We start from the raw sequence: 27,420 nt of genomic DNA, 5'->3' as shown, positions 1-27,420 counted from the left end.
TCAATGCGGTAGTGGAACGAAACGGAAGAACACAGGTTGGAAAGGGCTGAGGATTTTTCAATCCCGTTTACAAAACTGTCTCCAACCGGACCACTACGAATTTTAGGAAAGCCAGAGGCCGCTATACAACATGGGAAACGCAGAGAGCGGCTGCGGAGGTGGTAGTGGGGACGAGGAGGATGTCGAAGCTGAGAGCCCCGGGTTCGCGGAAGGCAGTCCGGCCTCTGCGGCCACGGGCGTCGGCGTTGCAAACAGTGGAGGCTCTGGTTCTGGAAGGAGTGGAAGGGGATCAAATAACCCTCCAGTGCCGGGCTGCGGACCACCTACCCCCGGGGTGCTTTTAGAGCAAGTCAAACTGAGGGAGGCGGCGGCCCGCATTAGCGACTCGGGGGTCGCCATTCCTGAGTCGGTCCTGGCCGGGAATGAGGGCGTCCTGGTGCGGTGGCTCGAGGACCGGTTGAGCCGGGGAGAGGAGTCTGTAAATGTGGAACAATTTTGCGAGATGCTCGAGAGCCGAGACGCTCCGCGAGATGAGTGCGAAGAGGTACAGTATTTCCGCGATAACTACCATAATATAAATCCCACAATATTTCTTATACCTAAATGTTAGCATAGAAAGAGCGAGTGTCCACCATTATGTGATTCACAGCTGAGTTGCTGAAAGTAGTTTGTTTACATTGTAGGCCTGGTTACATGTCCTCTGACTAACCCATGCCAAGCAATAAGTGTGTCACGAATAAGTGTGTCACGACACCTCGAGCCATAAAGGGATATTGTGTGCTGTCAGACCCTTACGTTTGTCAGTGATCATTGATATTTTGATGCCAAACCTTCCTCGTTTCTGCTCTATCTACAACAAGCTGCATTGTACTTTTTGTAGACCTTTTAGCTACGTTTTCTGTCACGTGTTGATATATGAATAGGACCTGCTCTGTAATGAATAGTTTTGCCTTTATCTCTGTCAAGGTAGGAYATTGTGTGCCTATGGCAAGGTAGGCATGCTTCAGAATGCTATGGAATCCTGACTCACAKTAACATCCACAATCCATAGAAACAGTATACCTGTCTGGTTTGACAGAGACACAAAAAATTAAAGTGTAATCTCATAACAGATTATCAGCATAGGCAGATATCAAATAGCTCCATGTTTTGGTTCTAGGGTCTATGTCACTTTTATCCAGAGCTGACAGTTGTCGGGCCTTTCCTAGGAAGATTGTTGTAGAGGCCAGGGGGGTCAAGGCATTGGCAATGTGTCCACCTCAGGTCAGTGTGTCAAAAATATTAGCTTSTCTCCTAACCCCGTCACCCAGGTGACGTCCTAGTGTAGACTGAAGCAGAGTTGAAAAACCTACGTAGTTGAATKTCTATGTCCCTATGAATTTGAGTGTTTTTCCTCATGTTTCTCTGTCCCTGCCCTAGGCCTTTGGTCAGTTTGACGCAGAGGGCGATGGAGTGGTGGACGTTGAGAACATGCTGATGGCTCTGAAGAACTCCAACGGGGCCAATCTACAGGGAGAGCTGAGTCACGTGATCAGACAACTCCAGGCATGCACCCTAACCCCAGGTAGGAACAGACCCAATGTGATACTGATGTATGTTATAGGTTAATGGGGAGTTATATTGTGGTGGGTATTCTGTACATTGTGGAGAGTTGCGACAGGAAGATTGGGGAAAGGATAGGGGCAGAGGGCATAGAGGAGAGAGGGATAGGCAAAGATGTAGGTAAAAGGGATTTCTGTGTTCACTAACAGCGTGATAAATCTTACACGTTTATCTTCTCTTTTTATTTTAGGATTCGTTGACATATTCTCCAAGTCCAAAGACAGGTTGGGAGCGCATGCCTCAAAGATCCTGAAGTTCCTCCACAGGAACCGTATTCCCAGTAGTGCCATCCCTTTCCCTGTTCTAGAGGGATACAACAGCATTTGTACCATGAGGTCTACCGTGGTGCAGGACTTCCTAGAGTTCCTCCTTCAGAAGGAGAAAGGTAAACAAAAGTATTATAAAATATCGATAGAATACCCTCTGGGAACATGAATGTTGTTAAATTAGCACAAGGAGATTGCCTTGTACTAACAACCTATYATTACACATCAATTACACGATCTTCAGATCATGAATGTCATGTAATATTAGTTTACTCTTTTTTCACAATGAAACAACACCTCAGTCTGTCTCATTGAGCCTCTCTGGTTCTCCTCTCCCTCCTCCCAGACTTAGACATCCAGTACAGGGCAGAGTTGAACCGGGACCCAGAGGTGGATAAAGTGAAGGTGGTCACACAGTGCTACAACTTCATAGAAGCTTCATCCAATGCTGCGGACATCCACAAGATGACCAACGGAGAGACTGTGACCTTCTGGCAGTCAGACGGCAGTGCACGCTCACACTGGATAAGGTGAGAGACAACAGCTAATAAGCAYGGCTTTTTAATCAGGGTTAGATCCAAGCGTTCACATCCAGTTTGAAAGGGAGCTGTGGCTGCTTTCTAATGTACCTCTGTAGTTGAAATATATATATATTTTTTAAAGCCGTAAACAGTAAGTAGATATGTAACGTTTTCCTTTTTTGTTCGGCTCCTTTTTTAAATCCAGCTTCTGTGCAATGTTTGATTTGCATGACGAGTACACCATTATCTTTGAGTTCAAATGTTGTTTGATTTCCTTGTGTCCAGGCTAAAGTGTCATGTTTAGGGCATTGAGTTTGACCTGATCAAGTCACATTCTCAGGTTAAACTCAGGGCCCTACTTTTAATTTTACCTTATCGTCGTATTTTCAGGTTGAAGATGAAGCCGGACGTGGTGCTGCGTCGCCTGGCCATCGCAGTGGCATCCAACGACCACAGCTACATGCCCCAGCTGGTGTCGGTGGCCGTGGGCAAGAACCGGCGCTCGCTGCAGGAGATCAAGGATGTGCGCATCCCCTCCAACGTCACAGGTTACGTGGCCCTGCTGGAGAACGCCAACATCACTCACCCCTGTGAGTCAGTCGCTGTCTTCTCTGTCTTCTCTGTCTGTCTGTCTGCTTGTCTGTCTGGACCTAACTTTTCACCTCTGTGAGTCAGTCACTAGGGCCTTTCACTCCAGAAAAGAATGATGCAGATCGTTGTGGGTGCAATCCATCCGGATCATGAGTCTAATGTGAAAGCTCCTACTGTATTACACACTACTCAATTCATCTAGTTCCTCCAGTTAGTCTTTTGAGTTAGTCTTTTGGGGAGGCTAGAAATCTGCCTCTCTGGTTAAGCTTTCGTTTGAAATCGATTCTCCCTGGAATTTGAATACAGTATACATCAGGGGTCAGCAAACATTTTGGCTCAAGGGCCACATCGGGATTTTGAAATTCATTGGCGAAAAAGAGCAGTTATTTCAAAACATATATCCATGATAATTTCTGCATACTTTCTATCTAGYTTTAGATGTGTTTATTTATTTTATTACTAATTTCATCAGGCCGTAGACCACCCCTGGTGACCAAGTATTTAGTTTAATATGTTTTTGTTCAATGTGCCAACTAAAGACATGTACCCTCTGGGATTAGTAAAGTATTTCTGTACGATCCTATCCTACGCCATTCAAATCATTCCTCTCTGTGGCCTCCAGACATCCAGATCAACATCAAGCGGTGCCTGAGTGATGGTTGTGACACGCGGATCCACGGGCTGAAGACCCTGGGCTACCAGATCACCAAGAGTAAAGAGGTGTCTGTGTCTGATGCCTCGGCTATCTGGTACCTGTCACTGCTCACATCCCTGGTCACAGCCTCAATGGAGACCAACCCTGTCCTGGCACAGACTGTCCTACAGAGCACACAGTGAGTTCCAACTAGAGACAGGGTTATGGAAGGGTGCTATGTCATGCTTATTTAGGGGTCTGGGCCCGTAGCCACAAAGTGTCTCAGAGTAGGAGTGCTGATCTAGGATCAGGTCCCCACCTGTCCCTATATATTCTTATTCATTATGATCTAAAAGGKGAAACTCCTACTCTGAGAGGCTTTGTGGATACGGGCCCTGATGTTATGAATGGGTCTATTGCATGCATATGAAGGGATCATCATTAGGGGCAGGCGTTTTTTTCTGACCACTTGACCTAACCAGGAACAACTCCTAGTTGTCATGATTTTGAAGATGTTCTACAGTATTTCACTTTTGTCAACAGTAATTGAATKCTTTGACTTGACTTTTTGTTGTGGCACTGTGTCTGAGAGCTTGGTATCTTCTGTTCCCTCCTCATAGAAAAGCCTTAAAGCACATGCCACCACTGTCCTTAACGCCGTCGTCCACTGAGTTCCCCAAGTTCTTCTCCATGAACATCCTTGAGGAGGTGGACGGGTTCCTGCTCAGAATAGCAGAGTAAGTCTATAGTAGTAATAACTATATAATGAGTATGACTGACAATAAAAACATTGAAATGAGAATAACAGAACAATGCATAGATCCTGTGATTACATCATTACACTGACCTCACTATGCTGATAATCTCGGAGCCCAGAGATCCTACTATGCTTACATGATTATGTTGGCATTTTGTATTTTTTATTTGATTTATTATGGATCCCCATTAGCTGCTGCCAAGGCAGCAACTACTCTTCCTGGGGTCCAGCAACATCAAGGCAGTTATATACAATTACAAATATTACATGACATTACATTTCATAACACTTTTCACAACACCTTAAGTGTGTTCCCTCAGGCCTCTACTATCACATACTGTATCTACTATACAAAATCCATGTGTATGTGTGTGTTAGCATGTGTATGAGTGTGTCTGTACAGATATCAGCACATTGATTGAGTGGTGATATTCTCTGTATTACCTTAACTCTTTGTAAATAATCTCTCACTATCAATTTCTCGCATGTAAACATGCACTCACGCACCCCCCCCCTCTCTTCTCTCTCCCTCACACACTATCTCACACCCGCTTACTCTCTTTCTCTCGCACACTCTATCTTACCCCACTCACCATCTTTCTGTTTGTCTTACACTCAATCGCTCTCAACCTCACACCATTTTTTCCCCTCTTTCTCTCTTCATCCCCCTGTAGTTGCTGTGTGACCCCTGATGCAGAACTGACCCTGTTGGCCTTTGCCCTGGCCCGGGGCAGTGTGGCTAAGATCCTCCAATCCCTGTCTGGTATCAGTGAGCACCTGGAGGCAGAGTACAGAGCCTCGTCMCTCATCTCCTCCATGGCCTCAGTCAGACTGCGCCTGCTCTACCGCAACGGTAACCTCAACCAACCCCACTTACAGTATCCTTCTCCCAGTCTTCAGCCAACCCCGCTTACCTTATCTACTATGTCCCTCATGCAGGTGATAAGTGGTCATTTTAAACCATACCATTAGGAGTGGAAGCAGTATGGCTGTAGTTAGTTGAGGCAATGGGCTGCTGAGCAGACAATTCTGGCGATGGTGCTGTGATTATGCTTTAGATCAGTGTTTCCAATATGGTGGGCCAGGATCAAGCCTGATTCTTTTTGAATCGCATGTAGACACTAGTTCCCGGATAGAAACGTATTTGTGCGACACAAGAAAACTTTAGGGTTGCAAAGAATTTGAGGATTCTGGTTTTTCTGCTTAGAGGATTCTGGATTTCCTGTATATTCYCTCCTGATTCTGGGAATCTTCCAACCAGGATTTCTARAAAGCCTGTGAATTTGGGGAAATTTACCAGAATTTTGCAGCCCTAGTTGGATTACAAATGGTTTGCGACCATCGCCTTTAGATATGGCTGTTCTGAAGTGATTGTGTGTCTTGTGCCCTACTCTAGGGAAGACCCTTCAGTTGCACCTGCAGGCCTGTGATGTGAAGGGCAAAGAGGAGAAGTCGGGACCAGAGAACATGCTGACTGAATCCGCCGCCACTGGAGACGGTATAGTTACTGCAGTCTCTCTGTCTCTTTCTCTCTCTCCTTCACGCTCTCCAAGTATGTGCATGTTTGAGTTTGCATGCTTAATCAGTTGCTCTAATGTTCTGTACAGGGTTTCTTACAGAAAGTGGTAAGAAGAGAGCTAGCGTGATCCTGTCTACAGAAGACCAGAGCAACTTCCAGGTCACTCAGATGAAGATTAAAGTGAGTGTGTGTGTAGTGTTCATATCTTGCAATAGTGCATTGGGGTTCTCATGGAGTATTAAGCATCCTTTATCAGTGTATTTGTGGCATAGTGTGTGTTTGCACTTAAGCAAGTGTTTTCMCTATTGCTCCCTACCGTTTGCTGTTTTCTTCATGCTACCTGTGTTTTTCAACAGGTCCGTAAAGGTGCCATTGGAGCAAAGTGTGGCCTGGTGTTTGCCTACAGTGAAGGAGACACCTTTGATGCAGAAAAACACTTCAAGAGGTTTAAGAAGTATGACTCCTGGAACTACAAGGACTACAAGGAGTTTGTGCAAGACAAGTAAGGACCTCCCCGGAGTGGTACCTGTTGAACCCCGATGAACTGCCTATTTATTTTCTTCTGGATTTAACTCGGTAGTAAGTCAGTCGTACAGTAGTCTCATGGACCAGACATCCTACCCATGTTCGTAATGTCTGGTATAAAACGAGGCCTTGAACTACAGTCAGTATAGTGACCTGTTCCATATGAATGAATGAATGTGACAGTTCAGTATGAATGTCTGAACCCTGGTTTGTCATGTGACCTACCTTGCAGTCTGAGGATTCCACTGCAGGCGGAGGATGAGCCCATTGGCTGGTTTGAGCTGGAGGATGACTGGAACGATGTGGARATCAAACTGCAGACTTGTCGCGTTGCAAAGGTACTCGACACTCTTTCGCGCTCTCTATCTCTCATTTCTTTCTAGTTTTACTATCGCTCTCTGCMCTGTCCATATTATTGTTTCTCCCTCCTCTCATTCAACCACTCTTCAATAATTTCTCTCTGACACTCAACACCCCTCACTCCCCTGCYCCTCCCTCTCCTCCCCATCTACCAATCAAATAAGAGTATCTATGTGCAGAAATCAGATATTACCATGTTTCCCAATATGTAATGTTAATTGTGTGAATCAATCAATTAAGTGTAAGAATAGTCCCACCATCCACATTTATGTAACACTCATACTGWTAACTGAGAAGTGACTCTCTTCCCCCCCTTCCCCCAGTTCCTGATGGTGAAGTTCCTGTGTGCGCGGCAGGACAGTGCAGAGCGTCTGGGGGTCCAGTCCCTGTCCTTCAGTGGGTACCTGTGTCCCGGGGCCGAGAGGCTGGATGATCTGGACGACCTGAGCCCACAGGGAGATGGCTCAGAGGGGGACATGGTCACTGGACTCACCCTGCTCAAGAAGACCCTCTTCTTCATCCAGCAGCTCACACGAGACATGGTACCCACTGTCAGTAGTACCCTCAGTCATTATACTGTAAGATTAGATTTATTTTATTATTAAAGTGTTATGTGTTTTACCGCCACACCGGCAGTCACAAGTTATGACTGCAGAAAAATTACATTTGACACTTGATTCGCGATAACTAGGCTTCTCCAAAACTGTGATGCCACTGATAGTCATTAGTAGCCTACCGAACTTGCTAACAGCTAGCGCTCTATTGCCCCTCTAATCATTCTGACATCAATGCAAATACAAYCGAAAATCTAATCAAAAACTTMATGAGAGCCCTGGCATTCAGAGTTTGACCGGAATAGGATTACCTGTTGCACAGMGAGAACCAGCTCCTTGTAGCTGGTTGATTCATGGAATGAAATAAGTGTTCCTATAAGCTCATGTTGCACAACATTTCTATAGGCTATGCAATTGCGTAAGAATACAGAGTTTTGATGGCCTCTATTAAAAAGAGGAGGATCCCATCAGCTTTCTATAGGCTTGCTATATTTATATATATTTAACTTCAGAGTAGCCTACCTGGCTGGCATGAAAATTAACCGCAGAAAAAGCGTCCGCCATTCAAGTGCATACGGTTTACATGTCTTTTTTAATTTTTTAAATTTAAAATCTGCTCATTCCATGACAGACTGACCAGGTGAATGGGCAATACAAAATATTTAAGTGGCTGTGAACGGGGTATGGTAGTAGGTGCCAGGCGAACCGGTTTGAGTGTGTTAAGGACTGCAATGCTGCTGGGTTTGTCACACTCAACAGTTTCCTGTGTGTATCAAGAATGGGCCACCACCAAAAGGACATCCAGCCAACTTGACACAACTGTGGGAAGCATTAGTCAACATGGGCCAGCATCCCTGTGCAACACTTTCAACACCTTGTATAGTCTATGCCCCGACGAATTGAGGCTGTGCTGAGAGCAAAAGGGGTTGCAACTCAATATTAGGAAGGTGTTCCTGATGTKCTRTATACACAGTGGCAAGAAAAAGTATGTGAACCCTTTGGAATTACCTGKATAAAATGTGATCTGATCTTCGTCTAAGTCACAACAATAGACAAACAGTCTGCTTAAACTAATACACACAAACAATGATATGTTTTCATGTCTTTATTGAGCACACTGTGTAAACATTCACAGTGCAGGGTGGGGAAAGTATGCRAACCCTTAGATTTAATTACTGGTTGACCCTCCTTTGGCAGCAATAACCTCAACCGAATGTTTTCTGTAGTTGAGGATCAGACCTGCACAACGGTCAGGAGGAWTCTTGGACCATTCCTCTTTAACAAAACTGTTTCAGTTCAGCAATATTCTTGGGATGTCTGGTGTGAACCGCTCTCTTGAGGTCATGCCACAGCATCTCAAATTGAGTTGAGGTCACTCCAGAAGGTGCATTTTCTTCTGTTGAAGCATTTCTGTTGTTGATTTACTTCTGTGTTTTGGGTCGTTGTCCTGTTGCATAACCAAACTTCTGTTGMGCTTCAGTTGGCGGACAGATAGYCTTACATTCTCCTGCAAAATGTCTTGATAAACTTCCAACTTCATTTTTCTGTCGACGATAGCAAGCTGTCCAGGCCCTGAGGCAGCAAAGCAGCCCCAAACCATGAGGCTCCCTCCATCATACTTCACAGTTGGGATGAGGTTTTGATGTTGGTGTGCTGTGCCTTTTTTTTCTCCACACATATTGTTGTGTGTTCCTTCCTAACATCTCAACTTTAGTTTAATCTGTCCACAGAATATTTTGCCAGTAGCGCTGTGGAACATTCAGGTGCTCTTTTGCGAACTTCAGACGTGCAGCAGTATTTTTTTGGACAGCAGTGGCTTCTTCCGAAATGTCCTCCCATGAACACAATTCTTGTTTAGTGTTTTACGTATAGTAGACTCGTCAGAGATTTTACAATTTTCCAGAGATTTCTGTCAGTCTTTAGCAGACACTCTAGGATTGTTCTTAACCATTGAGYATTCTGCACTGTGCTCTTGCAGTCATCTTTKCRGGACGGCCACTCMTAGGGAGAGTAGCAACACTGCTGAACTTTCTCTAATTATAGACAATTTGTCTTACMGTGRACTGATGAACRTCAAGGCTTTTAGAGATACTTTTGGAGCCCTTTCCAGCTTTATGCAAGTCAACAATTCTTAATCTTAGGTCTTCTGAGATCTCGTTTGTTCGAGGCATGGTTCCCATCRGGCAATGCTTCTTGTGAATAGCATTTTGAGTGTTTTTTATAGGGCAGGGCAGCTCTAACCAACATCACCTGTCTCATTGATTGGACTCCAGGTTAGCTGACTCCTGACTCCAATTAACTTTTGGCAAAGTCATTAGCCTAGGGGTTCACATACTTTTTTCCAACCTACACTGTGAATGTTTAAATGATGTATTCAATATAGATAAGAATAATACAATACTTTATGTGTTATTAGTTTAAGCACACTGTTTGTCAATTKTTGTGACTTAGATGAAGATCAGATCAAATTTTATGACCACTTTATGCAGAAGTCTAGGTAATTCCAAAGGGTTCACATACTTTTTYTTGCCACTGTGTATTATTTAGTATATGTAAAGACCAGACTACATTGAGAATAGTCTGATGGGTGAGAGTATTATCAAGTGCTTGTCAAATTGTGAATGAGAGACTGATGAAGTTTGTGCAGCCTGCTCAAGAAACAGAGCAGAGCGCTTGCCTTTCATGTAACTTCTAAACATATAGCCTAACCTTTGTATTACAACTAAAGTTATATAAATAAGTCWATTTGGCATGTAGGAGTACCTGTTTCTTTGTTAACCACTCAACACAGAATAGCCACTCTCCCTCAAATCGTTTGGAGAAAATATCCTTTCTCTTTTATTCAGCTATGTTTATTGTATTGTTTTTACTATAAAATAATATAAAATAATTCCACTGGAATTATAAGCAAATCTTGCCTGCTAAATCAACTAGTATGTCTCACAGCCATATGACATAGCCAGATCAGGGCCTAACATAAGGATGACTCAGAATAGGCTATTCTGTTCTTTTCAAATAGGCAACTTTTTTTTTCATGTCATAATGTTTATTTAGACCTGCCTAAAATAAATATTGGATTTGTTGTGATGGTGTAGGCTATATTAAATGGATTTATTATACTTTTTTAAATGTTCCAAAGGTCTGCATCAGTGGCTTGTAGGCTATGAAAGCCAGGAGATGCTGAACGTGTTTGTTATTTGTTGGTGGAAAATGACAGCGAGACCTGGAGTTAATTGCATGACAATCACCGGCTGAGAAAATGTCATGACCGCAACAGTCATAGTCATGCGTCTTTAATGATGCCCAGCTTATTGGCTTATAAGACACTATTTGCTGTAGCAAAATAAAATAATTATTATATTCGCCCACTTATACACTATGCATGTCAGTGTGGTCTGTACATGTTGATTGTCTTTTAAGTCCAAGCTCAGGATGGGAGACAAATGAATAAGGCCAATTAAGTGAACTAAACTGAACTTAATTTAGGTCCGTCAGTTCTCAATACAGCTGTTGTATTCGTTTTTAGCTCTCAGATTTTAAATGGTGTAGTCGAATAACATTGCTTTGACAATGATGTTATTTGATGATCATGTTGATTGTCTATGCATCAAATAGCTAGATAAAGAYGTGATATCTCCTCTGTATCTAACTCTGTAGGATGTGTCCCTGTTCAAGCAGAAGTTTCTACTGGATTTCAGTGGTCTCAACCTCATCCTGTTTTGGAGCTTCTACAACAAACTCCGGGAGATGTGAGTACAGAGAGAAATTATACACTAGATATGAGTCATGATTACCTATTCTGTCTATGGCCCTTTCTGTATAGATAAAGTGAACGTTTGTGTTGGTTTAATTATGGTGTGGTCAGTGAATGGGTCACTGTTGCCTTTGACCCCTCATTGTGGTTCGGGATGAAGACATCTAATCACACAGTCACACATGGGACTGCTGCTTTTGTGGTCCGTGATATCAGAGTATGGTCGGCGTATGACATCTGTCTAACCAACCTTCTGTCCCTCTGTTTTCCCAGTGATGGAGAGGAGGTGATGAAGAGCAGAGTGCTGGTGCTCCAGCTGCTCCAGAACTGTTTCGCCGTGCTGCCCAGCCCCAGCTCGCTGGAATTCAGGGGCCTAGAGGAGAGCAGGGGGACCGAGGATGGAGCAGTAACCCCAGCATCAGCCTCGGCATCCCCGTCCACATCCAGCAGTAGCGAGCCAGACTCTGCCAGGGCAGTGTGGGAGCTCTACACCCACCTCTGTCAAAGTAAATGCCTTGTACATCTATTAGACACACACAGTGGTAGCGGTGTATCAGTAGTTTCAGTGTTACTTTTTGTAAAATGCAATGTGCTCTTGGAAGCCAAGGTAAAATATAGAAAACGATATAAAAGCTACTGGAGACTGGTATAAAGAGTATTGGAAGTGGAGAAGGTTTAAAGTTGTGATTGTGTTGAGCAGTAGTAGATGGTCCAGAGGCTGAGGGGACAGTGGACAAAGCCCTGAGGAAGGAGGCAGTGAAAGCCGTTCTGAACGGAGCAGCAATCTTCTTCCCAGACAAACAAAGCAGAAGAGACAAACTCTTCCACATGATGGTGAGTGACTGGGAAATAGCTCCATCTGCTGCTGACAGACCATTGGCACTGGGGGAACTTTGTGCTGTTTCTGTTGAAGTTGCGGTTAACGGCTATACACGATCTTCGATTTTTAATTGTTTCAGAAAAACATCACAGAGGAGGATCAGCCAGAGTCTGTGAAATTGACGTTTGAATCGCTTTGTAATTACTTCAGGTAATAATTTGTACACACACACACACACACACACAATAGGTGAATTAGAGCTCAGTTCTCTTCCCTTCCTCTGCTACAGTGACCAGGATCCCAGTGGCCTTCTCCTGCTCCCTCCTAAAGGAGCTCCTTCAGACTTTGACATCAGCCCCATCCTCAGTGTCATGGAGACCCTGCTACTGGTGGCCACTCGGGAAGTGAGTCGTCATTCCCACCCCACTTCCTTTTTTCTTTCAACTCATACAGTTGTACACAAACTGAGATGACTTTACTTACTTAACCATAATCCCTTTTAGCCCCTAGTGGAGCGAATGGCCTCAACAGTGCAACCTGTTTTGGGCAGTTTCCTTGACCTCGTTCCAAACTGTAATGACAAAATGTTGTGTTAATTTAGGTAATCTCTTCTGTATGTCTCTCTCTCTCTCTCTCTCTCTCTCTGTCAGTGTGAGGTGATGATGGTGGATGTGAGTGGCGGGGCCAGCAGGAAGGTGCTACTGTCTCTGTTCTGGGCTCTGCAGGGCAGCCTGCTCTCCTGGTGTTACCTGCAACTCAAAGGAGGGGCTGCTGCAGCCCCCACCGCTGCAGACCTGGCCAGAGATATCCTCCTCAAATGTAAGTGTCTCACCAATATGTCTGACTTTCAATATCCCTTTGTACAGGCTCTCCTAGTTAGTTAGTTGAAGAGGAATAAATGAACAGCATGTCATTGATTTGTTGTTACATAGGACAATGCTGTCAATGGATGCTAGMGTGGGTCATTGAATTAAAGGACTGATGAACTTTTTTTAACCAAATCAACGTAAATAGCTTATTACAGTAGGGTCCAAACACTTTTTTTTGCAATTTAACTTGGTTTGGGGAAACTTATCCTACCTGCAATAGACTTCCTCATTGCTTGTTCTGCAGTATGGGAGCCACGAATAAACATGAGCAAAGGCTCCAAAAGCACCCAAATACGTCCTTTTAGAAATGGCAAATGCTCCCACGTGAAAATGTAACGCTGAAGTCCACCAAAACGGAATATAACTTTGCGGATAATTTCATGTGTGCAGCATCGAAAGACCTGCTAAGAGCTTTGCAGCTTCTAAATAAATAAAAAAAAATCAGTATTTGGGTATTTTTTGATGTTTATCCGTAGTTCCCATACTGCAGAACAAGCAATGAGGAAGTCAAAAAGAAAGGAGGACCAAGGCACTCTTCATATAATTAATTAAAATGCCTTTATTAGTATGGCATGTTCAATAGAAACAAAGTTGTTAAAAACCGACGCGTTTCGGCTGCATGGCCTTCGTCAGGGAGTACGAGGAAGTCTATTGCGGAAATGTGCGTTTCTCAAAACCAAGTCAATTCCTCCAAAAAGTGTCTCTAACATGCCATTTTCTTAAACAATAGGGATTTTGAAAAAAATAAATAAAAAGTGAAAACACTCCTTTAATTACACTTTGTGAGGTTGAAGGGCATCTGTAAATGAATTAAATTACAGAGATCCACAGCGAATAAATAGTGTGTCTCTTCTCTCTCCCTGTAGATGTGGATCAGTTCCTGGGCAGCACTAAGACAGTGCTGGGAGGCCTGCTGCGGAGATACAGTGGAGCTGAAATCACTGACAAACTCAATGGATCCATCCTGGCCATGGCCACCAGACAGATGGTACACTCTTTGTTTCTATCACTGTGGAAAAACTCCCCTGCCTCTTATCACTTACTGGGTGCTATGTCACTCATTCAATAGTCAGTTCTGCGAATCTGGACATATAGTAGTTACCCAGCAGTTTGTAAAATCCACCTGTCGCATGTCTGGCCTTTATGTTCTACCTAAACTGAACGAGCTAACCGTACCATCACACTGAACCAGAGAGATGCTCATGCTAACCTTCTTGTCTGTCAGATGTTAATGCTAATACCAACCCTCTGGGTCTGTCTGTCTCTGTCAGATGATCTTCTTGTTGGAGCTGTGTTTCCTGGACATCCCTCACTGTATTCTGCTCACCAGTTTCGCCTCTCTGGTTGAGCTGCTTAAAAACCTCTCCAGTGAAACGGGAGACATCTTCTCTAAGGTCAGTCAACCTTCATACTACCGTAGAGGACTGGGTCTGTTTGATGTCATGAAGAACTGCATGGTTTATGTAAAAGGAACCGAATGAACCCATATGCTGCTTTTGTCTGATTTGATTACGGTTGCAACATTCCGGCAACTGTCCCAATATGAGAGAATATGAAGAAAATCTGGGAATCCTCCAACCAGGATTTCTGGAAAACCGCAGTTTGCAACCCTAGATGTGATGTTAACGTGATATGTGTTGTGTCCCTGCYAGGTGGACCTGGAGAGCTGCCAGCAGCCCCAGCAGCCGGTGGTCCTGAGGACCTGGAACATGGAGTCTCCTCATAACTACGAGAACAGCAGACACGAGACCACCATCTTCGCCTGCCCCGGGGCCACTTCCTTCGAGGTGGAGTTTGACGAACGCAGTGAGACAGAGAAGAGGTGAGCATAAGAGCCACACACCATTCTGTCTCTTTATCTCTGTCCTGTCTCTTTTCTTCCTCTCTCTCTCTCTATTCTGTTCTTTTCATTGAAGATTATGCCTTATCAGATACACTTATTCTTAGCATATCTGACCAACTGTTTGCATGCATGTAATTATTTGAATTCCTCTTCATGTGACATAATATCATCAAGAGATTAAGGAAATCTCTTTACATTTCCATTACCTCATGTAGCGTTCTCTTGAATCCTGGCAGATACGACTACCTAGAGTTCACAGACGCCAGAGGAGGGAAGGTCCGCTACGACATGAAGGTCGGGACTGAGAAATGGCCAAAGGTAGGTAACCACGGCTGAGATTAGGGCAGTGGGAAGGTAGGCCCCTAAATGGCAGGTAATCCAAGAAAAAGGACCAGCAGGTGGCCAGTACTTTGCAATAAACTTTTAGTGAACAATAAACAGAAAATGTTTACAAAAGAATACATTTAGGAGCAGCTCAGCATTGTACATGAGGACGCACAACTGCAGGGCGTTTCGACTGCTAGAGTCTTCCTCAGGCCGGTAGCATTGTGGACCGAAGCTGACGTGTCTCTAGAAATAGAGGCGGGGACAAGTAAATGTCACATGACAGGAAAATAAACTATATACAAAACATATATGCTACATTTTCACATCACAAGATGAAAAATAACACACAGGAATATATTTGAAGGAAGAGCGTAAAGAACAGTACAGGCACTGGTGCGTAAAACACGTTCTATAAAAAAGAGACTATAGCAGTTATCAAAAACTCAGATGAACAAGGAAAATCCACAAGGCTATGCTAGTCAGTCTAGGTATACTAGAAAAATGTTTAGTTCTAGTTGTTTGTTTCGTCCGTGGGGAGCAACCGTATATTTTTGTAGTAGGAAACGGTCAAAATCAGCCCCTCTCATTCCTCTTTATTTTCTCTATTGCCCAGAACTTTAGTTCATTGACTGTGTGTTGGTGCAGGATAAAGTGGGCTGCTAGAGGGTAGTTGTCATCCTTGCGTCTAATAGAGCTTTTGTGTTCTGTGATCCGTGTTCTCAGCGCGCGTGTGGTCTTCCCGATGTATAGGGCGCTGGATAGCCTTGATGACTCCTTCAGGGGAGCATGTAGTCAGGCTCTTCAGGATGATTGGCTTGTTGGTTTTTGGATGCGGAAATTGTTTTTGTGATTGTGCGCACCAGGARCAGTGTGCGCAGGTAACCACGGCTACCCGAGACATTACAGAAAGTACTAGGTGTTTACTAAGAAAACACGTGGTGAATTGATAATTGGACAGTTATAACCTATGAATTACTTGTCTGTTTCTTTGGCATCTTCTCCCCTGTCTGTGGTAATGACAGTTCTCCATCGTGTCGTTTGCTCCRCAGAAGGTGACGTTTGAGGCTGGGCCCCAGCTGCAGTTCCTGTTCCACTCAGACAGCAGCAACAACGAGTGGGGCTATAAGTTCACTGTGACGGCCCACGGCCTGCCTGATATCACCGTGTCCTGGATGTCAGACCTACAGCTCCTGGTGGCCCGACTCATGGGCCGCCTGGCCTCCAGGACCATGGCCCTCAAATCACCCCACGGTGAGAGGGAGGGATGGGGAGAGGGATTTAGARGGGGTGGAGGGAAGGAGGTAGTTGGTTAGAGCACGATGGAGACAGAGATATTGAGAGAGAGAAAAATCTCCCCATTTCTGTTCTTTCTCCTAATTCACACTAAGGCCTGCACCCAAAAGTATTACCCTCCCTAGTATATGTGGTTTTCATATGTGATATGTTGTCATCAGAGATCCGCAGTGTGAAGGAGCTTCCTGCTGGGAAGATGGCCCACGTCCTGTCCTCTCCTCTGTGGAAGCCTGTCTTCAGACACGGGCTCATTGAATCTCCCCACGTCCACACAGATGAGGTATGGTGTACGAGCACTGAGTCAGTGTTTCTATTTGTATATACCTCTCACTCCATAGCTGAATGCCAATGCATAAATGCAGGTCACATCATATTGTTGCAGCCACAGAATGAAATAGAAATAAGTATGTGATTGTGTATGTATGGTTACGGCACTTTCTAATATTCTCTCTTGCTCTGTGAATCAGGTGAAGACATGCCAGCCAGGTTGTTCTGATTGTTTCATGARATTCTGTGCCGACTTTGGTCACTGGAACCCGACAGAGGAGCCTCTAGACGGCAGGACTCAGTTGATGAAAAGCCTCATGCTGGCCTGCAAGAAGCAGCCAATTAGGAACGAGATAGTTGCGGGGTGGAAGGCTGACATGGCGGTGAATGCCATCTTTGCAGCCATGATTTACCACACGCCAGCCCTCAACCACGCTCTCAGGATCTATGGTAATTGAATAATTAGAATGAGTGATTCATTTAATTTATTTGATAATTACAAAAATGGCTCCCGGTTCACCTCACCCTTATTCACATTTTCTAAAGCAGGACGCCTTTTCACATTTTWTTAAWGTCCATATAATMTTCTCTGCATGTGCTACACAAAAAYMTTACACAAAATGTGCTGTGGCGTTCGAACGTCTCAAAGTTGCGTTATGTTTCTTTCAATGARAAAAGCATTTCCTTTTAGTCTGTTAAACAGTATTGAGACTCTATCACAGAACTTGATTGATAGATCCATGACTCTGCGAACGACGCAGTATCTGCAGTGAGAAACTGTCAAGGGCTTAAGGTGCTCAACATCAGCTTTTATACTGGTGTTCAGGCCCCCATTTAATCTGAGATTGATCCATTATTTGWAGAATCTCACTCAAATGATACACAAAAGTATTACCCTCCCTCGTCCCTAGTATATGTAGTTTTTGATCATATGTGATATGTTGTCATCAGAGATCCACAGTGTTAAGGAGCTTCCCATTAATCTGAGATTGATCCGTTTTTTGAAGAATCTCACTCAAATGGTACACAATAGTATTACAGGTCTGACATCCAGGACACGGTGATATCAGGCAGGCCGTGGGCCGTCACTGTGAACTTATAGCCCCACTCGTTGTTGCTGCTGTCTGAGTGGAACAGGAACTGCAGCTGGGGCCCAGCCTCAAACGTCACCTTCTGTGGAGCAAACGACACGATGGAGAACTGTCATTACCACAGACAGGGGAGAAGATGCCAAAGAAACAGACAAGTAATTCATAGGTTATTACTGTCCAATTATCAATTCACCATRTGTTTTCTTAGTAAACACCTAGTACTTTTCAACATTTTCTTTGTGACACACAGAAATCACACAGAAGAGTCCTGTCACATGGCTGAAAATACTTTCTTTGTGACGCTTTCAGATCGCAGAAATCCCCTCAGAGAAGTTCTGTTGCTGGATAAATCTGGAACTGTTGGAATGATATCACTATTGTGGACTTTACATTTAAGTGACTTGAGGTTCCTAAACCTAATGACTAACAAGGTCTCTCAGATTACAGAGAACAGTTTCTTTGGGCTGCAAAGTTTAGAGACCCTAACGTTGGAAAGTAATCCAATCATAAACGTTGAAGATTCTGTATTCGTCCACCTCACCTCCCTGAAGAACAGCCAGGGGACAGAGTCATGTCCACGTCATCTTTTGGCTAAACAGGGAGGTGGAGATGACATGCAAAAATGAAAATGGTGGGCCTTCCGAGTGGCACAGCGGTCTAAGGCACTGCATCGCAGTGCTTGAGGCGTCACTACAGACCCTGGTTCGATCCTGGGCTGTGTCACAGACGGCTGCGACCGGGAAACCCATGAGGTGGTGCACAAATGGCCCAGCGTCGTCCCGGTTAGAGGAGGGTTTTTCCGGCCGGGGATGTCCTTGTCCCATCGCACTATAGCAACTCCTGTGGCGGGCCAGGCGCATGCACACTGACACGGTCGCCAGTTGTATGGTCTTTCCTCCGACACATTGGTGCGGCTGACTTCCTGGGTTAAGCGAGCAGTGTCGTTAACAAGAAGCAGTCCGGGTTAACAAGAAGCAGTGCAGTTTGGCAGGGTCATGTTTGGGAGGACGCATGGCTCTCGAGTTGCAGCGATGGGACAAGACTGTAACTACCAATTTGGATATCATAAAATTGGGAAGAAAAATGGGTAAAAACAAAATAATAACCAATGAAAAGGGCATGTACTCAGAGGCCCACTGCTCCTGCTTTGCAGCCTGCCTTCTGGGACCCGCCTGTGGACAACACTGGCCCCTTCTGGACCACACCCTAGACAGTGACGCATGCTCGTCAACTGGATTATTCAATGCATGTAAATTTGAGCTTTTTTACATTTAGAGTTTTYTTTCCTCTCGACTAAGTTCCTTCCTCCTACATAACTAACTTTATTACAAGAGGAKTATTCAATATTTACAGACTTGGGGTGAAAAAACATATWTTTKTAGKTTTTTTTACATTTTGTTCCATGCTATGCTCTTATATGGATTTTTAGAAAACGGGAAAAGGCGTACTGGTGGCCAATGAGAATAGGACGCTAATCCCTATCATGGTTGTTATGTGCTCAGCGCTGTTGTTGATATCAACTGTTTTAACTAGATTCACATTTGTTTAATTTGGATAGTGAATTTACTTATATGTTCCTTCACTTTTCTCCCCCCCCTCCCCCTTTTCTGTACGAGTAGCCAGCCAGGGTGGTCAGGCGAGTCTGAGTGAAGACTTTGTGCAGGTCTTCTCACTGGCTGAGAGCATCAAAACATGGATGGTGAGTGTCTTTTGAGTGAATCCTTAAACTCAAATGATCCCTTTGATTCATTCATTTGCTATACAATTTAATACGACACAATTTAATTATCTTTCTAGGGGAAATGAACCTAGAAACTGCGCACATACACACAGCCACACAGAAGACAAAAGAAAGAATCACAAATAACACACAATCAAAGGCCCCTATCAGTGGTGTGAGTGTGTTGTGTTCTGTTGTTTTCAGTTGGAGATGAAGCAGCGGTATCTGGTAGGCAAAATGAATGTCTCTGAGGAGGAGAAGGAGGAGGGCCACTGTGAAGTAACCATGGATGGTCTCGGTGAGCACTACAACCCTTTTGATTTGTATTTTAAACRTACTGATACAAATATCTTAACTAGAATCATGCATATGTATGGACAAATGCTTCAAATCTCTCCCTCCTGCCACTTCCTTTTCCTCTAGCTGAGATGGTCCTTGGGAAGGCCGATCTTTTGTTGAGATTCCCCCCCAGTGGCGCTTCTTCTCGCTTGGACACCGACTCCTCCAGGGCAGCAGAGGGCAGCGCTGTCCTACATCCTCCACTCCTCCRCTCCACCTCCATATCAGAGGGGGACTTCCAGCCCAGCACCTCGTTGGGAGCCCAGTCCTCCCAGRCAGCAGGCTCTGAGGTGGGGGGCTGTGAAGCAAGGTCTGGAGCTGTGGGCCCAGTGCCTGGACCAGGCTGCCCTCATTCTTTCAGGGTCCATCCCCAAGGTTCGACAGCTTCTGACCCAGGGCCGGGCCCATCCAGCCAGGGYCTCCTGGGGTCCACAGAGAGCCTGTCCTACCAGCCAGGGGCAGCAGAGCCTGCCTCCCCCTCCACCTTCCCCCGGAAGGCTCCCTCCTTCAGCCGGGGCCGCCTTCGCCTCCTCTCCTTGCGCTCCGTGGAAGAGCCTCGCTCTGCCCCCTCTATCAAGGAACGCTACCCTCTCCTCAAACACATCATCAATTTCATGAAGGACCAGACACTGACTGCTGTCAGGTATGTGTCACTGTCATCCACACACTGGGCACTGGAAGGGTTCATTGTTTRGCTTTGTTGATTAGGAAGCAGTGATTTCCTTTAACTCATTTATAAATGTGTTATTATATTGTCGTTCTTAAACTGTTAGATTGAACAGACTTGCTCTCTAGAGCCAATGTTGTGATTTATGTTTTGYTAAGCCTTTGTTTTTGTGTGTGTATTTATATTTATCTACCTGTGCAGTGTCCGGCAGACGCTGTCCTTGAACAAGGCCCAGGCTCAGAGTGTGTGTAAGGTACTGGAGACGGTGCAGCAGTGTTTACTGTCCCTGGGGAAACCACACCTCTTCCAGGCCCCCTGCATTCTGTTCCTACAGGAACTGCTGGCCTGCCAGAAAGACTTCACCAGGTCCGTCTGACCCTATAAAGACTGATTTTATAATGTGTCATGTAGCTGTCATAAAGGCTTCATGATTGCAATAATAACAGTCTGATTGAGATCMACTGATTTTGTATTGATATAATGATCTATTTCCACCTACTTTTCCTGTTAAGACACTCATTCAGGGTTTGTTTTCCCTGGGCAGTTATTTCTCCCAGTTGTCTGGCAGTGGGCAGGAGCTGAGAGAGAAGGTGAGGAGGTCCTACCATCGACTAGTCCTCATGCTGGTGGAGGCAGTACAAGGCTTCAGCAGTCTCAACGAGAAGTATGTATTCATTAATCCCTGTTCAGTTGAAAATCTGCTGCATAGAGAGACATAACGTGTTATAAGCCTTGTAATAAGACATTATAAGGATGATAAAGATGTATACTGGTCGGCTGTGTTGCTGTGCCAGTTATGACACAGCATTTGTGAGTATAGAGAAAATAAGTGAAACCCATTCTGCTCTCTCCTCCCCTCTCCCATTAAATGTGCTGATTGATAACTAATTTGTGTTCTTCCCCTCCCCAGGGTCCTGCTGCCTGCCCTTTCTTGTGTTCAGACATGCCTGCTGCATCTCYTGGACATGAGCTGGGAGGTGCAGGACCTCCCCCTGTTCCTCCAGATCAAACTACCTGACCTCCTCCTCACCATGTCCCAGGAGAACATCAGCGTGCACGACATTGCCATCAGGTACYGTCTGAGGAGGGACAGAGGAATGGTGCCAACTAGTGGTGTGGMGTGGTGGCGCTGTTTAGTAGCATTTCACCAAGGGTTCAACTACTCYATCTTCATAATATATGCCACATAACATGCGTTAGACACAACAGCTTTCTTCATGCGCTACAAGAGTGAGTGTTATGGCCTGTGAAAATATCAATCAGTTTTTATTTGAAGACCATGCTCCGCTAGATATTAGCCAGACATAAAGGGTAGGATATCACCTGAAGGTAACATGTTACCTAAATGTGAGAAAATGGMCGTCTCATCTTCCACCCTGTCTGATTTTGTCCCCAGTCAGTGGACGGAGGAGGATGAGATAGCAGACTACAAGAAGAACCGGGACTGGATGGACGAGTGCGTGGACGGGATGTTTGAGAAGTGGTATGACAAGATTGACGAGGAGGGTTCCATGGAGGACAGGAGAAAGGTAGAGTGGACTCGGACCCTTTAATACCTAATACTCAATCCCTAGTCCCTACCCCCTCGGCTCTTGTGTAGATCTGWGAGGATTGRATAAGGGGTCGTTTCATTTGATTTCAATCACTTTTTGACCGCTCCGCTTTTGATTTGAACAAACTTTATACGTATTTGGCAATGGTAGATGTGGTCAGAAAGTGACTTTCTGGAGCTGAATGCCAAAACATTTAAAAGATAAACGGTTGAATTAGATATCATTTAAAAGCCTCGGAACAGGGTTGTTAAACAGGGTGGGTGTCATGTGGGATAAATAAGATGCATGACTAACGAAAATACAGACTGGTCAATTAAAGTCCACAGAATTATGCAAATTTACCCATACACCGATAAGCATGACTGGTCAAATTTAACTGTAAACATCCCTACTGCGTGGTCATGTGCTTAGTTCCTTTTTTGAGTCAAATAAAAACCCGACAACACCTTCTGCCATAACCTCCCGTGATATTTGAGTGAGTTGGTATTTTAAGGCAGCAGCTGATCCACAAAAACATCCGGGATCTCTGCAGTATGAATAATTCTTTGGCAAACATTTACTCATAGTCTTCTTCTGAAAACCATCTCCTAATCTCTGATATATTATGTGGTCACTTGTAATATAGCAAGGGAAAGTTGMCATGTAAAGAATACGTAGCTGGTGTACACACTTATCCTGAACAGGGTTCTYTCAGGACCCCAGAGATACAGAATGGCCATGATGAGGAATTTAGGAATTTAACAAAAATGTCAATTCTAATTACAATTTTGTCATTGAAATGCATTGAGGACAATTGGAATTAGAATTTCAGTTTACCGCTTGAATTGAAATGGAATTGATCCCAACCATGTCCATGATATTGTCCAAAAGCTTGATGTACTTAACCCCTTCCTGTCCTCAGATGCACATGTTCATAGCTCGTTATTGTGACCTGCTCAACGTGGTGATCTCCTGTGATGGCTGTGAGAGGATGGCCCCCTGGCACCGGTACCGCTGTCTGCAGTGTATGGACATGGACCTGTGCAAGACCTGCTTCCTCAGTGAGTACACACACACACACACACACACACACACACACACACACACACTGTGTAGAGCTGGACCTGAAATGTCTTGTTTAAGCTTCAACGTGAGAACGTAAAACAGTTGCATCTTTCCTCAAAACTACCTGAACCGTCTCTGTGTGTATCTAGGTGGTGCCAAACCGGAGGGTCACGAGGACGACCATGAGATGGTGAACATGGAGTATGCGTGTGACCACTGCCAGGGCCTCATTGTGGGCAGCAGGATCAACTGTAATGTCTGTGAAGACTTTGACCTCTGCTTCGGCTGCTACAATGCCAAGAAATACCCCGACAGGTAACATACTAACACWTTTTTGTTTCAGAAACACTTTAGGTATAACGCCAAAAGCATGTACGAGGCTTTATAATGTCTTGTAWTAARGCTTATTATATGTTAYGTYTCTATCTAATCTGTCTAAAACCTGCTAAAGCTGATACGTCTTCCTCAGTAGAATTGACTGTGGTGGTAATGCACAGGTACTGCAGCAGCTTACCATCTCTCACCCTGTCTCTTGTTTATCCTTCATGTCGTCCTCCAGTCACCTCCCGACCCATCGGATCACCGTCTGTCCCATGGTGACCATCAGGATCAGTGACCGCCACCGTCTCATCCAGCCCTACATCCACAACTACTCCTGGCTGCTGTTTGCTGCCTTGGCCCTGTACACCTCAGGTAAACGTGCTCAACTCTTATCCTCTGGCATACAAATGAAAGGGAGCTTCAAGTCAATAGTCTGTCACATAACAATGMCAAAATGGGACCAGCACTCAACTTGATGGAGTTGTAATTGTCATYGAAAAGTATTTGTTTCTTTTCTTTACACCTCAGACCTGAGCAGCGAGAGACAGCAGGAGGGGGAGCCTCTGGGGCCAGACACCCTGACCCAGGCCTCCGCCCTGCAGACACGCTGCTCACAGCTCATTACCGAGTGCCTACTCAAGGGACAGACTGGCAAAGGTAGGCCGCACAGCACCTGTATATCTTGTAGTGATGGGGAGGGGGGGTGGGAAATTGTACAGTTACATATCGCARCTTGTTAGGGTTTCTGTTAAATCATTCAATCCCTGTGTGTGTGCAGGTCTGCGGTCCTCTGCCCTGCTGTCCCTGCTGGCCTCTAATGAGTCAGAGAGTGAGCTGTGTCCTGAGTCACCCTCCCAGGAGCTCAGCATCAACACMACCACAGAAGACACCTCCTCTCTGYCTGGCTCCACCACTGCTATCTGCTCACCACTGCCCTCTAGGGACAAGGTGAGTTACTAGACCCTGGCCTGGAGCCAGGCCTCTGCTTCCATATTGTGTCCCKACTCCTTGTAAAATGTCTGTTTTTACCGATATGATTCTGCTTCAGAATCAATTTCCCCCTGCAGCTGTTCACTTCTACTGCTCCAATACACCACCACACACTGACGCTCCTTCTTCTGTTTGATCCATCAGAGTAAAGCCCAGGGGAAGGAGAAAGGGAAGGAGAAGGAGGTGCAGTCTCCCCCTGCTGCCCTGGAGGTGTGCTCCACGTCAGAGGGAGAAGGAGGACAGGAGAAGGGGAAGAAGAAGCTGGTGAAACAGGACACCCTCGACTCGTCCAGCCTCAGCCAGACCCCGTCTCTGTCCAGCGAGGGAACACTCTCTCCTGTGGTCAGAGGTGAGGATGGAAGGACCAGCCTTGTGCTTTTCTAATCGCCCCCCCCGCATGGATTTAGTAGTCGCTTTGAATTCAATTCAATTGAATGTGTGTCAGACCATTGTTAGCTTTCATCACCAATTGGTGAAATGGTACAAGAATGTTGCACRTATCTTATAGCTGAATTTAATGTTGGTTAAGTCATCCTGTCCACCGACTTGTTTGAATGAGTGTGTCAGTCGGTATCACAGCATTCATCCATCCTTCTTTRTCCATGACTGTTGCGCCTAGTCTGGAGATGAAGCTAAATTAACCTTTGCCTTAACCTTTGCCTGTTTCCCTGTATCCCCCAGCTCCAGAGTCGGGCTCAGAGACCATCACCTCTCCAACGCCTGAGGACATAGAAGAGATGAGAGAGATGATGAAGGAGAGGGATGAGAAGATGGAGAAGATGGCCAAGGTGCCCATCCAGGAGCATGTGTTTGCAGAGTGCTCCAGAGAGAGGATCCTGGGACTGCTAGCTGCCATGCTGCCTCCAGCCAAACCGGTAAGATGGTTGTACTACAAGATAGCAGCAGAAGCTAGGAAGTCCATACTGAGTCTATGAAGTGCCTTCAGTTGTATTGTTCTGAATAGCCAAGGGGGCTCAGAGCCAATACACCGTTCTTTAAGTTCAAGCGGTCACTTAAGTTGCCCTATGTAACTACACAGTAATAACTAACAACAGTTACTATGCAACTACATGTTAATGCAATATTGTTACTACAGTTATTACTGTGTAGTTACCGCTGTWACTATTTATCCATTGACCTCTGACCTCWTACATYGCCCCCCTCCTCCAGGGCTCCACCCTTGCTCTGTCCAGCCTGAGCCCCATCCTGCCCCAGCTCTTCAGGGTGGTCATCTCCAATGCCGGGTGTCTGAACGAGACCTACCACCTGACCCTTGGTCTCCTGGGGCAGCTRCTGCTGAGGATACCACCCCTGGAGGCGGACGCGGCCGTCAGAGATGCCCTGGCCGATAAGTACGAGCTGCTCACCCCTGGAGAGGGGGCTGCCTCCGGGGCTGACACACAGGGCTGGAAGACCACCCAGCTACTTTTCAGCCTGGGGGCTGTCTGTCTGGACAGGTAAACAATGGCACCATAGACATGCATTCACTGTTTGTGTTTATATATGAGTTGTAAACCACAGTGAACCGGAGAGTGGAACAGGACATCCAGTAGATCTAGATGTGCRTTCAACTAGGGAAATAGTTTGCAAACGTTAGCTAATGTTGGCTAACATATTCCATTTGTTTTTGTGTTACCCGCCAACRTTCGCTAACGTTAGCGAACAGTATAGAAGGTAGTGTGTGGCGAATGTAAATGTTTGTTTCGGTCTAAACTGAAGCTGTAAATAATCAGGTGGCCATATAGGCTRTCTGTTATATGTAGTAGGAATGGCAAGGTCCTAGAATATTGCCACAAAGAAGCCACAGTAATCCTTACAAAAATGAGTTATTTTGCAGCTCACAGTAAAATTTCGTTCAACCGAAATTTTCCTATGTTTGCTGCAGATTTGACTGTGTTGCTTGACCAATTATTCTAACGCCATTGTTGTGAGACATCTCTTCTCCCGCTCTCTTCTTTGTTGTCATATGGGACATACCTAAAGAGGTTGCTTGACAGTCATTGTTATGCTGAAGTCACTAGATATATTTTCTCTCTCTTTTGAAATATAGTCGTATAGGTCTGGACTGGGCGTGTTCGGTGGCTGATATCCTGCGGAGCCTGAACGCCTGTCCCCAGTGGAGTGTTGTCATAGCAGCCTTCACTGACCACTGTGTCCGGCAACTACCACAAACGCTGAAACGCACCAACCTCTTCACCCTGCTGGTGCTGGTCGGCTTCCCTGAGGTACTGACTAATTCAGTTACTATTTTTATGGAATAGGTTAGGTAGTTTAGACAGCACACTACAGCTCACTATCGCGTCCACATTCCATTCCCACAGGGGGCAGCAGCAACCTTGTCCAGGTGCTGAGCCTGGTTGCCATTTAGGGTGATCGTCTGTCAGTGTCCCAGCTTGCAAGCCGTGAGGCTGCTGGGTTTGTTTGAGGCCTTTTATTCGATTTTATTAGCCTGTTTTGTAGTTTTCCTGTTTGCTTATATTTGTTTCCGTCACCATCTGACCATAATAATCTGCTTGGGCTCGCCGACTCAAAAGAGTCAAGACAAAGCTGTCCCTGGACCTAAGGTAAGGTTGCTGTCTCCTTAGGCACATGTGCATCCAACACGGTCCWCAAATGCTGATTTCTCACATGAATTAAAAAATGTATTCAGGTTACAGACCAGTTAACTAGACCTAAGACTCCTAGACATAGCAAGTGCAACAATATTAGCAGGCTAGTTAATCGGTTTTGTAAGACTTTTGGGATAACATAGGCAAAAACAAACTGCAAATTCATCCAATGAGTTTGTAGTCACATGCTTGATGTAGTAATTGCGTGAAAGGAATATGGTACCAATCTAGGGTGTAATCATTAGTCCAACAGTTGCAAACATGAGTTTCTATTGGACAAATTCAGGTATGTTTATCCCCGTTTCGTTCCGTGTGCTTCTGTTTAAGAAACGTTTTTCTACAGAATCGCCTGAATGTATACACCCCTGATCACATGCAAACACAGTTCACTTTCATAGCAGCCACATACAAACAGCATGATCCCTTTGACTGTTGTATAATTCCTTCTCGCATCTATGCGCTCTTCTCCTCTCACCTTTTCCCTTCACTTGTGGACTTCAGTGCACAACACATCAGCTGTCTGTGACCAAGCACAAAATCTTTCCAAACCAAACTTTCATCATAATCGCTACACACAGCCTACA

At 45.1% G+C, this 27,420-nt stretch overlaps 1 protein-coding gene across 4 annotated transcripts in view; it reads left to right on the top strand.

Moving 5' to 3' along the window:
* Positions 1-27,420, top strand: part of zzef1 (zinc finger, ZZ-type with EF hand domain 1) — a 55,726-nt gene continuing 28,306 nt past the window's right edge. Inside the window, exons 1-42 of one of the 4 annotated variants that reach the window (XM_024011500.2) lie at positions 1-544; positions 1,420-1,564; positions 1,793-1,987; positions 2,215-2,398; positions 2,780-2,979; positions 3,603-3,813; positions 4,235-4,351; positions 5,046-5,224; positions 5,768-5,869; positions 5,979-6,070; positions 6,247-6,392; positions 6,648-6,753; positions 7,099-7,317; positions 11,008-11,078; positions 11,357-11,589; positions 11,784-11,917; positions 12,043-12,113; positions 12,193-12,307; positions 12,554-12,722; positions 13,639-13,760; positions 14,044-14,166; positions 14,425-14,594; positions 14,852-14,933; positions 15,992-16,193; positions 16,397-16,515; positions 16,703-16,952; positions 19,213-19,292; positions 19,518-19,611; positions 19,737-20,295; positions 20,521-20,685; positions 20,864-20,983; positions 21,230-21,391; positions 21,716-21,848; positions 22,774-22,912; positions 23,066-23,231; positions 23,476-23,609; positions 23,766-23,894; positions 24,016-24,185; positions 24,372-24,576; positions 24,909-25,102; positions 25,398-25,684; positions 26,278-26,452. In XM_024011500.2, coding sequence (XP_023867268.1) covers positions 131-544; positions 1,420-1,564; positions 1,793-1,987; positions 2,215-2,398; positions 2,780-2,979; positions 3,603-3,813; positions 4,235-4,351; positions 5,046-5,224; positions 5,768-5,869; positions 5,979-6,070; positions 6,247-6,392; positions 6,648-6,753; positions 7,099-7,317; positions 11,008-11,078; positions 11,357-11,589; positions 11,784-11,917; positions 12,043-12,113; positions 12,193-12,307; positions 12,554-12,722; positions 13,639-13,760; positions 14,044-14,166; positions 14,425-14,594; positions 14,852-14,933; positions 15,992-16,193; positions 16,397-16,515; positions 16,703-16,952; positions 19,213-19,292; positions 19,518-19,611; positions 19,737-20,295; positions 20,521-20,685; positions 20,864-20,983; positions 21,230-21,391; positions 21,716-21,848; positions 22,774-22,912; positions 23,066-23,231; positions 23,476-23,609; positions 23,766-23,894; positions 24,016-24,185; positions 24,372-24,576; positions 24,909-25,102; positions 25,398-25,684; positions 26,278-26,452 — 7,083 coding nt within the window. In that variant the 5' untranslated portion in view covers positions 1-130. Of the gene's footprint in view, positions 545-1,419; positions 1,565-1,792; positions 1,988-2,214; positions 2,399-2,779; positions 2,980-3,602; positions 3,814-4,234; positions 4,352-5,045; positions 5,225-5,767; positions 5,870-5,978; positions 6,071-6,246; positions 6,393-6,647; positions 6,754-7,098; positions 7,327-10,986; positions 11,079-11,356; positions 11,590-11,783; positions 11,918-12,042; positions 12,114-12,192; positions 12,308-12,553; positions 12,723-13,638; positions 13,761-14,043; positions 14,167-14,424; positions 14,595-14,851; positions 14,934-15,991; positions 16,194-16,396; positions 16,516-16,702; positions 16,953-19,212; positions 19,293-19,517; positions 19,612-19,736; positions 20,296-20,520; positions 20,686-20,863; positions 20,984-21,229; positions 21,392-21,715; positions 21,849-22,773; positions 22,913-23,065; positions 23,232-23,475; positions 23,610-23,765; positions 23,895-24,015; positions 24,186-24,371; positions 24,577-24,908; positions 25,103-25,397; positions 25,685-26,277; positions 26,453-27,420 lie in introns of all 4 variants that reach the window. The other 3 variants (XM_024011498.2, XM_024011499.2, XM_024011497.2) reach the window with 3 other exon arrangements.

This window comes from Salvelinus sp. IW2-2015, linkage group LG20 (assembly GCF_002910315.2).
Source record: "Salvelinus sp. IW2-2015 linkage group LG20, ASM291031v2, whole genome shotgun sequence".
Taxonomy (NCBI): domain Eukaryota; kingdom Metazoa; phylum Chordata; class Actinopteri; order Salmoniformes; family Salmonidae; genus Salvelinus; species Salvelinus sp. IW2-2015.
The sequence above is the reverse complement of the archived record's forward strand: the minus strand, read 5'-3'. Positions and strand labels throughout refer to the sequence as shown.